The sequence below is a fragment of the Poecilia reticulata genome, chromosome 18 (assembly GCF_904066995.2).
Source record: "Poecilia reticulata chromosome 18, P_reticulata-male-v2, whole genome shotgun sequence".
Lineage (NCBI taxonomy): Eukaryota > Metazoa > Chordata > Actinopteri > Cyprinodontiformes > Poeciliidae > Poecilia > Poecilia reticulata.
In genome coordinates, this window is record NC_088847.1 from 9811206 (window position 1) to 9827608 (window position 16403).

The following is a 16403-nucleotide window of genomic DNA, read 5'->3' on the forward strand; positions in this document are numbered from 1 at the left end:
TATATATATATATATATATATATTTTTTTTTTTTTTTTTTGAAAAAAAAAGAAATCCCACTATGAGACAAAAGTATCACATGATAAAGCAGAAGCTGTATACTAAACCCTCCATAGTGGACAGTTAGAATGAAGTAGTTTGTTTTAGATTGCAAACTGCAGTTCATACTATTGACCACAAGATGGTATTAAAGAAGACTGAGTTGAGAAGATTTGATTAATAAAACATTATTTTAAAACCAGTAAGCTTCATTTGACCATCACTATTTATGGTTCACCTTGGTTAGCTTTTGTCACAGATTTTCCACTTGCAACCATGGTAACCTTCTCTGTCCAGTGCATGTCCACACTGGTCTTGTGTTTATGTTTTTGAAATAATCTGGTCATGTCTTAAGAGTTCATCTTTAGTTAAATATGGCCCAAAGTTTTAGAGCAGTTCATCCAAATTGAAGAATCAAAATTTTGTAATTTTGCTATTGAGGCCCAACGTGTGTCAAAGAGCATATGAACAAATGATTGCACATTCATGTCCCTCATGCTCTCCAGTACTGCAGCTCCACATAGAGGATAATAGGTTGAACTGCTTTCAGAAATCAGCTGGGATGAAAGATTACAGTCGGCTTAGAAACTGACATCAGGTTATGGAATTAATAGAAGCAAAGTGAACCTGAACAGAAATAAAAGTCCAGGCTTTTGGGCACACATGTCAATTTGTTTGTTATAAATAATATTTTTTCTCAAGTGTTTATGTAAACATTAAATTTGCAACACAATTAAATATAGGATATCTTTAATGCAACTTAAAAAATAGAATGCACCAGAAAGCTCTCCTTCCGCTTTGATAAAATCTTCTAGCATGAGTAGATATAAAAAGAAAACCATGATAGGTTTAAATTTTTGTACATATGTCACACAGTGGAAATTTGTTTTTATTTTAAAATGTGGTTTTGTAAATAGTTTAATATCGTGCATGATTTTGTTTTTTATTAATTTTGTGACTGCATTCAGATTCAAATTCTAAATTCATTCAAGTCCCGAATGCAGAATTAATGTTACACCAAGCATGTTATTATAAAAAGACACAAAAACAAAAGGACAAAGTATCAAAAGTTAAAAAGCAAAACACAATAAAACATACGAAAAAAAGACATCAAATATAAATCAATACATAATGGGAAGAGTACAACAGTTAATATCATTGTCAACCAGTTGCTACTGGATTTTTTCTAAAAACCAGTACACATGAACTTTATTTTCTGTGCATGTAATAAGATAAAAGCACAAAAGTCAACAAATTCATCTACCACAGGGCTATGGGCATGTTCATCATCATGTAGAAAGCTGACTGTCACTGAATCATCTGCACATTTAATATTAACCTGTTATCATGCGACAATTGGCTGCAACAATCGTCTGTGTACAGAATTTAGAGAAGAGGGAAAAGGACGCAGCCTTGAGGGGACTCAGTAGACAATGACATTTCTCTAGACATGCATCTCACTTTCTGTGTTCTGGACATTAAAAAAATTAAGAATTAAGCCCACCACATGGAAATCTATATTATATAGACATAGCATTTTCACACCTCCATTAGTCCTGGGTGTTGAGGTTTGATCTTGACATATTACTGAATCCACTGGAGAGTTGGGTCGGACTCTCCGGTTCCGTACTCAACTTGTTCGAATCTTACATAAGGGACAGGGATTTTTTGTTTCGATAGGAAATGTCTCATCAAAGCAAACAGAAGACAGATGTGGGGTTCCCCAAAGCTCAACCCTAGGACCCATCCTATTCAATATCTGTTTGCTCCCACTAGCTCAGGTAATAAATTAATGTATATTGGCCTTTATTTGAGAGTGGTCAGTCAGGAAGGATGGTGTTGAGAGAGAAGAAAAACATGAGCAGCAAATGTCCTCAAGCCGGTAATCAAACTTGTAAAAGTGGCTCCAAAGAATAATAATAAAAAATAAAAATTAAAAAAATAAAAAATCCAAGTAAAGCCTTTGTACTTGGATGCAGACAGTATTGAGTCAAAGTACTGTCCAAAACAGGAAAAAGCACTATTATCAAAAACTTACATTTTCTAAATTAATCTAACCCAAGTAGTGAGTTGGTAATACTTTTAAACCACAAATTCCAACTGACTTACTAATAGTGAGTACTAATAGCAATTTGATGAAAACTGATTTAAGTCAGGTTAGTATTTTCAATTTAATATAATTTTGCATTTAGAGTGTGGAAACTAAGAGGACTTTTACAACCTTCTGTACTTGTCTGATAAATCTGCTTTTGTTTTATCTGAAATTATAAATTGACACTAAAGGACAGTTTTGAGAGTCGGCAAATAAACACAAAGAGGAACAAGTTGTTCCGTAAAACCATAGTTTACCAAAATTAGGTTTTTTTTGTGTTCAGTTTCATCTACTGTATATAATAACATGTCAATATAAAATATTATAGAAATCCAAGAGAATGTTAGAGAAAGTAAAACTACTATTAATATCGGGACAATTTTCTCAACAAACGAGAACAGTGTTACTGAAGTGCCAATTACTTCAGTGTTTGTTGTGCTGTTCTGCACCATTAGGTTCTATTTCTACGCAAAACAAAGTTAAATGCTTTGGTAAAAACACAAACTGAATAGTTTTCCTATAGATAATGAAAACTGAATAAAAAAAAAACAAAAAAAAAAAAACAACAACTTCAAAACAACTTATTACCCTCACCATGTCCATGAAGCAGAGAACTGAGCACTACATTAAAGATCAAGGCTGGGTCAAACATTATCCAGCTGATTATTAAGAATAATAATCAAAATGTGATATTATTCATTTTAGAAAAAAAAATTAAACTGTTTAGAAATAATACAGTCATAAATGATCACATTATGTCTAAAAATTCATAGAATTTTTCCTTATTGTAAACTGAGACAAGAGCTGCGTGAATTATAAATTTAAGAGAGGAAAAGAACTTTAGTGTTCTGTTTTCAGCGCTGTCAGATCTTAACAGAGATACACGCTCACACGTTATTATGAAGAAACATTTTCTTTAAACTCTGAGCAGAAAGTCAGTGATGTACTTACAGAAAAAGCCCAGCATGCAGAGCAGAGCAGGTTTCATCCTGGCATCCAGAACGACTGCACAGCTCAACTGAACGGCTTCTACTTGGTTTGAATTGTGTTCATATAAAATGAATTTAATGCATATGTTTTGTACATCCCCTCCTTACTTTCCTCTCTGTGTTTCCGTCCCTTTTACACCAACTTCACACCACAGCAGCCACTCAGACTGCGGCACTTGATGGTGGTTATAATTTCCTGTCGACTGCAAATATTTAAACCTAGGTTATGCACAACAATTTGTGTAGGGTCACCAACAAATCAATAAACAAAAAAATACTAAATTTGAATCCATATGCTGATTTTTATATACAAAGGCAGTTTGCCAATTCTCATTTTGAAGCATTATCCTGTTTAGATGTGAGGTTCCTACAGAGAAATGTTAAAACAGTATCTTCTACCATCTGCTACTGCAGGGGTTCCCAAACTGTGGGGCGCGCACCCTGGGGGGCGAGGGGGCGGGGGGCCATGCCATTGCAGTGGGGCGCGGAAAGCCGTCTGGATGGAAAAAGAAACAACAAAAAAAAAACAAACATGAACGCTGTATGCACTGAGTTTTACCTTAGAATGACCAACTCTCTGTTATTGGCTGTCATTTGATACAGTAGGGGCTTCCACACTTCCCATATCTGTGTCCTCTGTCACTTTTATCAGCAGTTAAAACTGTTTAATCCGTTGTTAACATGTTGTAACCTGTTTTTCCGAGCCGCCTTCAAACACAACATGAGCGCTACGACGCTCGCACTGGGTTTACACCTGTGTGGCAGTGAAGGAGACCTGCTGCTGTGCAGAGCTACGCTGGTGTGTTAGAATCATGGCAGCAAACTAGCAAAACGCAAAGACATTTTTAGTTTTTCCCCCAAACTAACTGACTGAGTTGAGTAAAATTGCTGGATGCAGGTAATGTTAGCTAAAAGATGACTAGCTAATATCAATACAGCACCTTAAGCTTGTTAACAAGTAGCTTGTAGGCTATGTTGTTGTGTACGTTCAGCTATATAGATTAATTTTGCCCCCCTAAAAGTCGACCCGTTTACAAATTAAATGCTACAGATCATCACCACCAGAACAGAAAATTATTTTAAATAATATTTGAACAATGAGCAAAAAGCACCAGCAGGTTGAAGTGGTCGATTTGCATCAAAGGACAACATGGAGGCACTCAGAACAAACCACCATGTGCACAAGCCGTTCTGTTCTAAGAGCAATTTTCAGGAGACAGGATAATTAGGCATGCTTTTGGATTTTGGGAGGAAGTTGTGAAAGAACCTTCATTGTGAGACTTAAACTCTGGGTCGTTTTGCTGCCTTGCAACAATGCAAACAACTATTGGGAAAGTGCGTATCACAGTATCACAGAGCAGCACCATGGAACCTTATCAGTGGAAGTTGGTGTTAAAATGTTGGTCATATCATGTAATCAGTTTACTGGTACATGGTCTGTGAGTAAAGATCTGATCTGTTGCATGACATTTAAAACCATGTGTTCGGTTCCGTAGGAGCTTCAATGAGTTGGGTATTTTGCCCAACTCATCCACTTCAGGTGTAGTCCTGGGTCATGAAAGAAAGGAGAATGCTAATTTGTGTTGCAAATGTTCTAGTTTAACCAAAGTAGCATGCGACACTGTGGCTATTGAGTCATATAAAGGTAAATAAACATTTAATAAATAAAAATATATTGACTTTATGTTCATTCCATGTATTTTAGTGCTAATGTTTAGTGACGGTCAGTGTGGAGCTTAATGCCTGATTAGTCTGGACAGAGTCAGATGGTCTGTGCTTTTGTTGTTTAATACCAGATTTAAAAATTAATAACGAGTTGAGACTTCTGCTGTGTTTTAGTGCTCATTTTATTAATTATATTCACAAACTTTAAGGAGAAGCAAAGGGAGACAACGCAATTGGTGCCACCTAGTGGTGGGGGATAGAAAATGCAACGCATAAGATAAGATATTCCTTTATTAATCCTGCAGTGCGTAAATTTACATTGTTACAGCAGTACAGAGGACAGAGCAGAACCAATATAAACATCTATATATACAAAAAATACAAGTGAATATAGAAATACTTGTATAAATATACTTGTACATTTACTGCCTCTGATGTTCTGATCAGTAATAGTTCCTTTATCTGTAGTAGAAAGATATTGTTGGAAGTTAAATTAGTTTTTGATGTGGTTGAAGCAAACTTGTAGTCAGAGATACTCCACATGTTCTAGCAAATTTTAGAAATTTAAATTACTTTAAAATAAATGTTCATTACAATGCTCAACACAAAAAGGTTCACTATCCCATTCAGTGTCCATAGTTATCTGTTTACCAAAAACCCAACACTATAATGACATTTGGCCTAAAGTGACTTCAGAGCGTCTTAAGTTTACTTTTCATGAATATGTTTTTTCCCCAATCAGTGGCTACATTTATAAATAGTGGAAGAAGAGAAAGGGAGCAGTTTAAAAATACTAACAGAATCAGATCATCAGCATTTTAAAACTAAAACACTTCCATTCATGACAATGTACATGATTTGTTTCTATTACATTCCACACATCTAATAGAAAATAAATAGTAGGCTACATGTAAAAAGCAGCTTTCTACTGAAACAAAAGGAGGAGTATCTGATATTTGGAATATATTTTTATTTAAAGGATACTAACAGAATAAAAGCTTTAAAGATATGAGATTATACACGAAATAAGTTTTTATCACATGCATTTTGTTAGAGATTGAACCATCACAGCATTCAGTCTACACTGCTGCCTCTGTTGCTGCAGGATTCCTCCTTCCTGTCAGTGGAGAGATAATTTGAGTCAGATATTCATCAGCATAAAAAATTAGTTAAAGTCGCTAAGACCTGAACACATTCAGGTAAAATCAAATATTATAATTCATTGATTTACTTTAAACCTGTAAAAAAAATATCAGGGCAATAAATGGATACAATTAAAATAATCATCAAATTAATCTAAAATAAGCATTTTGAATAATAAATCAATAAGAAAGATGGAGAATCAAACCATTTATTATTATTTCCTTTCCTCTGGTTACTAATTTTAGTCTGTACTTTATGTCTATTCTGTAGATGTTAACCATCTGAACCACATGTTGAGCTGTGGTTAGCATAGTTAGCTAACCACAGCTAACTATGCATTAAAGATATTTAATGCTAACTATGCTAATGCATAGTTAGCATTAGCATAGTCAGGATCATCTGCTGGATGATGAATCCTCTCTGCTGAGATTATCAGATGAGTCAATTAGAAATCACACAAAAAGAAAATTAATGTTGAGAAAAATCTTCAAATCATCTTACTGTTTGTGTTTTATATGTTGTTATAATTTCTCTATTTGTATATTTAATGTTTGTATTTATCTTCATCTTGAGTATTTTTATCATCTTTCTGTCATCAGTGTCTTTAGCTGCTATAAAATATTTACTTTACCGTTTCCAGAAGTTTGGCTGAGTTGAATTGTCTCATAGTGGGAATCATCACCTAAAGACAAAAAAAAACAAGGTTAAAGTTCGAATGAGTGGAAATCAATAAAATTATCACATCAATTTAAAACAAAGTAATGTTCTAATAGTTTGATTTTAGCTCTGTTGGATATATTGATATTTCATTTCTTTCCTGACAACATGTTATTTGTTACCAGTGTGAATTTTCTTCATTTCATGATTAAACATCAGTTCTCATTCCTCACTGCTTGATGGCAGCAAAGAATATTTTCCAAAGACAAAGGCCTTGTGTTTTAAGTTCACATATCTAGAAACTATAAAGTGATTCAATATTCCAGTTAAACATCAAGATGTTTAACGTGAGACGAACCAGGAAGCAGAGAGCTGTAAACAGAACCGTCATTCTGGGTCACTCCATGATCTGTGGCTGAGGCTGGATTGATGCTCTCTGGTTGATTCAGTCTGAAAATAATAGAGACATAAATGCATTAATGAAAGTAATTATTTGATGCATGATTAGAAAGAGAGAACAGATTTTTTTACTGACCTGTTACTGCTTGAATCTGCAGGGATAAAAAGACATTTAATGATTTTTATCCCTCTCCTTTTTATTAACGTTAAAAATGTCAGAATAAATTTGAAACATTTGAACAATGAAAGTAACTGAATCTGATCCAGTCGGAGCAGAAACAGGTTTTATGTTACATCATCAATTTGTCATCAGTGTCTTTAGCTGCTATAAAACATTTACTTTACCGTTTCCTGAGGCTCTGCTGAGTTGGATTGTCTCGTAGAGGGAAGAGTCACCTAAAGACAATAAAACAGGTTTAAGGTGAAAATTCAAATGAGTGGATAAAGTAAATGTTCTAGTAGTTTGGTTTTAGCTGAGTCTGATTAGTTTGTCATGTTTCCTGACAATATGTTGATATGTTACCAGTGTGAATTTCATGATTATGTTACAGCTGATGTTAGTGTGTCTGACCACACAGGAGGACTTTTTGGAAGGTTTGGGAAAACAGTTGGGTCAAAGATCAAAGACCTGAAAAATAAGTTTAATCTATGGTTTGCAGATGCATAAGCAGAGCCCGGACCGAAAGAAGATGTGAATGTGAAACATATGCATGTGGTGATGCGTTTACTTTGGGAAACGTGTTGATCAGAGTCCTATAAAATAGACACTGTCCAGAGATCAGGGGGATTTCACTACAAATGGGCCAAGATTTCCTTGCAATTCAGTCGTGCTGACTCAGGCTGCAGTATTTAAATAAAACAAAGTCTGTAGCATGTAGAGTAGGGCGGTACCGCCCCCCAGGGGGCGTTCAGAGGACGGCAGGGGGCGCCGGCAGACATTTTTACAAAAGGGGGGCGCTGGGATGCCTTTGGGGGGCGTTTGGTCGAAGGTAAACTTTACACCTTAAATCCACAACAATGCCAGTTTAGACTTTGAGCAACTTGGTAAAACTGTATTGTGTAACATTAAATCATGCTTGGCTGCAACTGTATTGATGGCAGCTCTTCTTCTATTCAGTGTTCGATAGCTTATGTTAGCTTCTTGGCGCAGCTCCGTTCTCCTGCTACTGGGAGCTAAAATGACGATGCCCTGACTTTGTATCCCTTTGAAAAATGAAACCATTTAAATAAAGAAATAAAGAAATCCCTCGATGGGTGATACCACGATAGAGAGCGTTCATTTTTACACCGGTGCTGTAAGTGGTCCGGTATGAAAAGGGGGTGATAGAACAACACAGCACTTTTAAATTGCAATAATCAGAATACAGAAATTGTTTCCGTTGTTTTAAAAGGTTTATGTCAGTCTGCCTTTTCCCCATCGATACGCTTCCCGACCGCCCTGCACCATAGGGGCTTAAAAAAAAAAAGACGCACACATTGCGCAAAACTCTGAAACAGGAGAAGCGGGACATAAAACGGAGCGATGAACTAGATGTGAATTATGGCATAAAAACAGAGAATCCGACTCTGAACAGTGAAAAATCAACACATGATGTGAAACACATGATGATTAGGCGGCGCAGCAGGTGAGTTAAAATTACTGATGATGAGCGTCAATAAATGATCAAATAAATCTAGCAACAGGAAAGAAACTAAAGTGGACATAGCAATAAACCAAGAGAGGATAATACTAATCAAATGAAGCTAAATGGAAATGAATGAAGAACTGACTGCAAGAATAAACTAAGAAATTAAAGTAAATACAGATGAATAAACTGGTATGGCAAGACCTTTCGAGCAATAATTAATGCAGATGACTGTATGGCAAGAATAAACAGACACTATTTCCAGATAAAAGGTAAAATAATATTGTTGAAGTGCCATGGGTTTGTTGAGACCACATCTAGTACTCAGAATAAATATAACTTACAGACCATAACTGTAAAGAACTGATCACTTATTTATGTTTTTAATTAGATTTGATATATTTATTTCTTCAATATTATTTTTCATTTCAGTGTTAATGTCATGAGGCTGATGACTCCATGACACTTTCGATTGACTCATTAGGATTTGATTAAGAACCAGATTTGTTCTTTGTAATTTCTGTCCAGTAAAACTATTAATCTATAAATCAATAGACAGATCTATATAAAGATATAATCCATGTTTCTGTCTCATATTTCTATGGCATTAAAAGGATCTGGAACCTTTGTTTTTCCACTGAAAGCTCTGGTTTGAACAATAAATGCCATGTGGGTGAAATTTTATGGATGATACTCTGATGTCCCATTCTCCTGAATGCAGCACAGAGCTGCACCACCAGAAACTAACAAACACTGAAGAGAAGAAGAGCTATGATTAATGTAGTTACAGTTCTATCCATGTTTTAATTAATGCTGCAGAGCTCAGTCGTTTTGCAAATCGTTTTGCAAATCGTTCAAAGTTTAAACTGGCATTGCTGTACATCTTTTATCTGCTCATTTTGCCTACCAATTTTTACTTGAATGTTCATTGCATTTTTCGTAGACGCTTCTGAAAATAATTTCTATTCCCATGGCTTGTTAGTTCTCTGAGAAATTATTTTTGATGATAAATACAGAAACAAGCATAAAAATCAAAACATCTACAATAGCGACAGTAATATTAATGATAAAATAATGATCAGTGCAAAGTAGCCTACAAATTCTTTGGTGGGGGGCGTTGAGGGACCTGAATAAGGGCGAGGGGGACGCTGGGCCAAAAAAGGTTGAGAAACACTGATGTAGAGTCTTTTTTTCCTGCAACATCACCACACAACTTCAAGAGGAGACTGATGAAGAATGATGACTGTAGATCAATTATGTTACATATTTTAAAACCTAAACATCATTAATGTAGAAACATAATTCACTTGGTTTGTGTTTAATTATTTCTTTTCTTTGTTTATAAAACTGATTCATTAGAAAAACAAAAAATAATCTATAGAGTAATTAAACCTTCCAGATAATCATAAAGATGTTTAATGAATCAATGGGGAATCACAAAAAAGAGAAAAATAGCATTAAAAAATCTTAGAATCATCATTGTTTTTGTATTTTATATCTTTGAGCAACTCTTTTGGAAATTCTATTTAAATTATCTGTATATTTAACATGTTTGGATTTATCTTAATTTAAAATATGCCATTATTTCCACCATCAGTCTGTCATCAGTGTCTTTAGCTGCTATAAAACATAGTTCACCATTTCCAGAGGCTCTGCTGAGTTGGATTGACTCATAGAGGGAATGCAACCCTCCATCATCTACAATAAAACAAGGTTAAATGAGCGAAAATCAATGAAATGATCATTTTTAAACTGAGATGCTCAAAGCTTATGTTTTTAGCTGTGTTTTATTACTTTGATCTTTCCTGAAAATATGTTGATTTTAGTTACCTGTGTGAAATTTCATAATTATCTTAGTCTAACGTATTTTTACTGCCTTACGTATATTTTCCTACCTTACTGCTGAAGAGTAATAATTATGGACGAATTTCTTCTAACAAGATTTATTTTACATCCAAACAGCAGTAAGGTAGGAATATTTTTCACCCTGTTTTTATTTGTTTTCTTTGCTCATTCATTAGAAAAAAGAAAATTATCTATGAAGTAATTAAACCTTCCAGTTAATCATAAAGATGTTTAATGTGAGACGAACCATGGAGCAGAGAGCTGTAAACAGAACCGTCATTCTGGGTCACTCCATGATTTGTGGCTGAGGCTGGATTGATGCTCTCTGGTTGATTCAGTCTGAACATAACAGATTTATATGCATTATGGAAATAAACAATTTGAATGTGTGTAAAGAAAGATAAAACAAATGTTTTAGACTGACCTGACACGACCTGTATCGGTAAGGGAAAAAAATACATTTAATAACTTTTACTCTGCTTTTAATTCATGTTAAGACATTAGAATAAACTTAAAACATTTGAACAAATTAAGGATTTAACTAAATACTTCATTTAATATGAGCACAAAAAGTTCTCACCTTTGGACTGTCTGCAGTGCCACAACAAGATCAGGAGAATAATGAGAATAATGAAAACGATTCCAACAACTGGACCAACGATCAACATGACAGGAAATGAAGAGCTGACAGGACTGGATACAGTTGCTGGAAATAAGAAACATTAAAAATGAATGAATCTGAAATAGCAACAGATTTCATGACATCATCATCTGTTTTGTAAAAGACATGATTTCAAACTTGAACACAGATAAAAAATCTTCAGCACATCCACAGAAACATTCTTGGTCTTCACCTTATTGTTAAATTAACTCAAATGTTTTTACTGAATAAAATGCATCAAACATTTTCCTCCTCCTCACCTCTAACAGACATCCAGCTCCTTGGTGAATCTTTTCCTGAATGTTGACATTTGTAGAAACCTTCATCTGACTTTGACACTGCAGAGATCTTCAGCTCCTCTCTGCTGTCATTATGAAGGAGTTTATCATTATGATAGAAAAACACATTGGAAAAAAGATTTTGTGTTTTATCTCTGCATCTCAGAGTAACAGGATCTCCTTCAGTCACAGGATGAACAGGACTCAGCAGGAGAGGAGCAGAAGAATCATCTGTTGTAAAACAATAAGAGAATATTCAGTTCTGTCTCGGTGCTTTGGAAGAAATTTGAAGAAATGTTTTGGAGCTGTTCAACCAGAGTATCAATTTGAATCTGATAGAGAATCTATGGAGAGCTACAGATCAGGGTGATGGTGACCTGAGAGCTCATCACCAAAGATAAATCATCAAAACACAAGTGGAAATGTGGAAAACGTTCATTAGCAATATTAACGGTTTTCTTAATGTAATGCCAACAATATTTTTTACACTGAATTCCATGCAACAATTTTGCACAAGACAAGTATTTCATCATCTCAATAAAGACAAAGCTAATAAATTAAATTTATTGCCCTGGAAACATATCCTACTTTAACATTGAACTCTGTTCAGACCTGCTTGTCTTGTTTATTCTGATATAAAAAAAGAACTTTATGATTGAATGAAAATCATTTCAATCTCAAACTGGCAAAGGTTGGAATAATGAATAATATTGAGTCAGTTTTATGTCTGATTCCACTGGTCAGAACCACACTTTGTGAAGTATTGCCAAACAAAAAGTGGTTATTACTGTAGTTTGTAACAATTTATGTGACGTACATTGACGGTATGAGGCTACCACTCAAAGTGCCTAGATGGAGTAGTGCTCGCCATACGTTTGTACATAATGCTGCTGTTCCCACATGTGCAGCTGAGCTCAGGAATCTTATGTACAAATGCATGTGTAGGTTGTCATGCATTAATATAATTGCAATTTCATTATATTCTGCACTTAGTGAGATTTTCCTGAAGATTGTGGAATCACTGGCGTCGTCAATTATGTGCGACTCAGTGAATAATATTGTATCATAAAAGCAGCTGGAATTATGCATTTAGGCTAAAAAGTGTTGTAGTATTTTAAATTACATAATCTGATGAGTTAATTTTAGCTTTGTATAAGTGGTAGAGCAATTGATTGGGAACAATTTACATCATGGATGATCAATTTTCCATTTTAATCTGAACCGATTTTAAATATTAACAACAAAAAAGAAGACCCGACACCATGATGGAAGAAAAATGACACAAAATTATCAACATAATGAATTATTTTGTGATTTCACCTCAGTTATGCAATGTAGCAGAAAAAGTCAAAAAGAAAAAAAAGGCTACAAACCAGAACTTACCCTGTACAGTGATGTTGACAGCATTGCTAAACTCTCCAGATTTTGACTCACACCAGTAAACTCCACTATTAAACCGGTTTGGGTTGATGGTGCATGTAGTTCCAGTCAGGTTTCCCCAGTAGGAGCAGTTTGACAGTTCTGTTTCCATAAACCTCATCACTCTCCATTTAGCAGAGTTTCCTTCACAGCTCAGAGACACAGACTCAGATCTGAAGTGTTGAACTCTGTCAGGATTCACTGAGAGAGAAGCTGCTGGATGAGGATCTGGAAACAAGACAGGATTTCAGCTGAGATCAGAAACATTTGTTAAATGTTTTATTACAAGTGGCTTGTTTCTATAGTAATAAAGATCAGAGCAAACATTTCATCAAGTTGATCAAACTTTTATTTCAGCTTCTATGCCCCACAAATCTGGAACAAACTTCCAGAAAACTTCAAAACAGTTGAAACACTGAGATCCTTTAAATCTAGACTAAAGGTTCCAGCTGTTTCGATTTGCTTTTGAAACTTAATGATGAAACATTAATTAGTAATCTGATGTGCAAAATGTAATGCTGACTGTGTGTTCTATGACTTTGTGTTTTTGTGTTTTTATGATTTAAAGTATTTGAAAATGTCTTATTGTTGAAAGGTGCTATACAAATAAAATTTGATTGATTGATTTAAAACTACCGGTATTCCCAAATATTTCAGTTCTCAAAGGAAATAAACTGCAGAGGAAATAATTCTTCCATTTTTTACAAAAACAAGTCGTAGTTTAAATGTGAATTTTTAACAGTGTCATGAATTGGTTGTATTAGTGGTGGTGAGGATGGACATGGTGGACCCAGGTTCGAAGAGTAAATGAATGTTTCATGATGATAATCACAAAGTGTACAGAAATCCAGGGAGCACAGGTGAATATGATGAGGTTAGGAACTCAGACACACAGGTAGACACGACCAGGACCCGGCAGGGAGCAGGGGACACAGGTGGGATTGAATACACAAGGGGTAATCAGGGAACCTGAGACACAGCTGGGAGCAATCAGGGCCAGACTAGACGACACAGGAACCAAACTGACACACATAAAAACAAAACCTGTCAAACAGCTTCTCCTGATCAATGTTTTAATTCACCACTAAAGATGATGGTCGATTCGCCTGCATCCCTGCAGACTTCTTTAGCTTTTATTTATTCAGAAAATTACTTATCTCATATTTCTGTCACTTTAGACACACACCTGTAAACTGTTTATTATCTGATAATGTGATTGATCCATCAGTTGGTAGCTATGATACAAGTATCTTTTTTTCCTAATGCTACGTCATAAATGAAATTAAATCAATTTCCATGGAATTTCTATTTAAAGTTAAATCGAAAGAAGCATTTGAAATAAAAGTTTCCTCAGATCAAAAATGTCTGAAACTCATTTTTATTTGAGAGTAAAGACAGAAATAAACTGACCTGTAGACCAGATAAACTTTGGTTTGCTGTAATGAGAATAAAACTCTGGTTCTCTTCCTGCTCTGCACACAAATCCTGCTGTGTGAGTCGGTCCATTAATGATGAAGGAGTTCTGCTCAGTACCATTGATGTTGTCAGGAAGCAGCTCATAGATGTAGGATAGGAAACGGCTCCACTTGGATGGATCAGGAACAGCTTTATACCAGAAGAACCTCCATCCTGCTGATTGATGCTCCAAACCCTCACAGCTCAGAGTCACTGAGGCTCCAGGATTCAGCCATGATGGAGACACAGAGAGGACAGGCTGAGGGGGAGACGCTGATGGAGAGAGATTAGAAACTGGGTTGATAAATGAATGATCTCCCATGTTTAACCCATTCATTTATTTATTTTTTAATGGTTTTCATTCTTTTATGGAAAGCCATTTCAGCCTAAAATTAATTAATTAATTAATTAGTAATTGGATTCTATATTCCTATTTATATTTATTCTTCTATACATTTATTTATTATTTTATTCATTTATATATTTCCACATTTATTTCTGCCTGTCCTTTTTTCGTTGTCCTTATTCATTCCTCATTTTCCAATTTTCCATATTTGTTTTTGCTTCAATATGATGAGGGGCGGTGCCTTCAGGCTACAACTTATCCCAATTGGTTGGTTAGTTGAAGAAAGATGGCGACCTATCACCAGCACATCAGTGAGCTGTAGCTTGGCAACTTCATTACAAAATAGTGTTTTAACTCCTGACTTTATTGTTTTTCGTGTCACACAGAATGTGTGTTTCAGTCAGCGGCTCTCATAGATTCAAAGCTTCACCGTCGGGTTTTTCATAGTTTGGACAAAGCGGCCGCTGAAGTTGGCTTACGATTTAAGCTTCAGGAGAAAATGGATAAATGAAAATGAAAAAAATGACTAAAGAAAACAGAAAAAGGATAAATGACTAAGGAAAATAAGGAAATGAAAAAAGAACATGCAGAAATAAATGCTGAAATAAATAAATGAGTAAATAAATAAAATAACCCACGTATGGAAGCTTAAGTCCTTGACACAGACTTCACAGGTTCAATTCCCGGCCTAATCTCCTTTGCCGCATGTCTTCCCCTCTCTATTACTTAGCTTCCTGTCTAACCACTCTCAAATAAAGGCCACAAGAGCTAACAAAACAAAAACCTTTTGTGTCTAACAAGAGTTTTTACATGATTTCTGATATATTATGTCATGTAATATCTGAAAAGACATAAACACCATAAACTATCAATGCACTGGGAAAAGTATGCATGTACATCTGAATGTATCATATTTTTTCCACATTTAAATGAAATACATTTTCTGTTGTACTATAATTACAGCTGCTCTTTGTTTACTTTGTTTCAAACTTCAAAAGTTGCAAACAACAAGGTTTTATATTGTTCAAAAATATAAATATTACAAATGATCACTTCCATGTTAATTATAAATAACCAACTCACATACAGTTATTTTAACAACATCACTCCATGGTGTCCAGGAAAACCCTTCTCTGTTTCCTCTACAGCTGTATTCTCCACTGTCAGCATCAGTAGCTGAGTTGATCCTGTATTCACTGGATGTTGGAGAGTTTCTATTGGTTGGTCTCCATTCATACGTCCACTGAGTTCCTCCCTGGATCTCACATCTCAGAGTGACTTTTTCTCCTCTGTAGATCTGAGACCAGTTGGGTTGAAGAACCAAACTGGGCTTATTGGGATCTATAGAACAAAATATATAGTTAGACCATTACCAGAACAGTCAAGAGAATTTAACATAACACTTATAATGAGTAAAATCACTTTCTTGAGTTGTAGGAAACATTTATTTAACTTTAGTGAGTGAATTTGATCAAAGGTGTCCAGGAGCTCTTTTAAAATATGTGTTTGTTTTAGTTAGTAAAACCCTATAAAAGATTACGATGAAGTCAGACTCTGCCAGCAGCTGGCCACACACAAAAACATCAAGTTAGAAAACTAATAGAAGCAAAGCGAAGCTGAACACAAATAATAATACAGGCTTTTGCCTGTCCAGCAAAAGCAGGCTTGATTTGTTAGAGAATATATTTTCTTCAAGTGAATATGTAAACAGTAACAGTAGAATGACTTTAAACAAAAAATACATTTAATAAAAAATGTCTTTGGTTTCAAGTATTTTAAATTAATAAATC

The 16403-nt window shown here is 34.9% G+C and overlaps 1 protein-coding gene and 1 long non-coding RNA gene across 2 annotated transcripts in view; both read right to left on the bottom strand.

Annotated features, from left to right (window-relative positions):
• Window positions 1-6949: 6949 nt before the first annotated feature.
• LOC145548724 (uncharacterized) lies at window positions 6950-10797 on the bottom strand. Its single transcript, XR_014084730.1, has 4 exons — window positions 10702-10797; window positions 7330-7380; window positions 7121-7136; window positions 6950-7035 (listed from the first exon to the last, which is right to left on the bottom strand). It is a non-coding gene; the product is annotated as an uncharacterized LOC145548724 (long non-coding RNA).
• A 71-nt stretch (window positions 10798-10868) lies between these two features.
• Window positions 10869-16403, bottom strand: part of LOC145548887 (Fc receptor-like protein 5) — a 29524-nt gene continuing 23989 nt past the window's right edge. Inside the window, exons 9-14 of the mRNA XM_081599961.1 lie at window positions 15697-15954; window positions 14223-14540; window positions 12777-13040; window positions 11376-11624; window positions 11035-11160; window positions 10869-10888 (exon numbers count right to left, since the gene is read on the bottom strand). Coding sequence (XP_081456087.1) covers window positions 10869-10888; window positions 11035-11160; window positions 11376-11624; window positions 12777-13040; window positions 14223-14540; window positions 15697-15954 — 1235 coding nt within the window. The remainder of the gene's footprint in view (window positions 10889-11034; window positions 11161-11375; window positions 11625-12776; window positions 13041-14222; window positions 14541-15696; window positions 15955-16403) is intronic.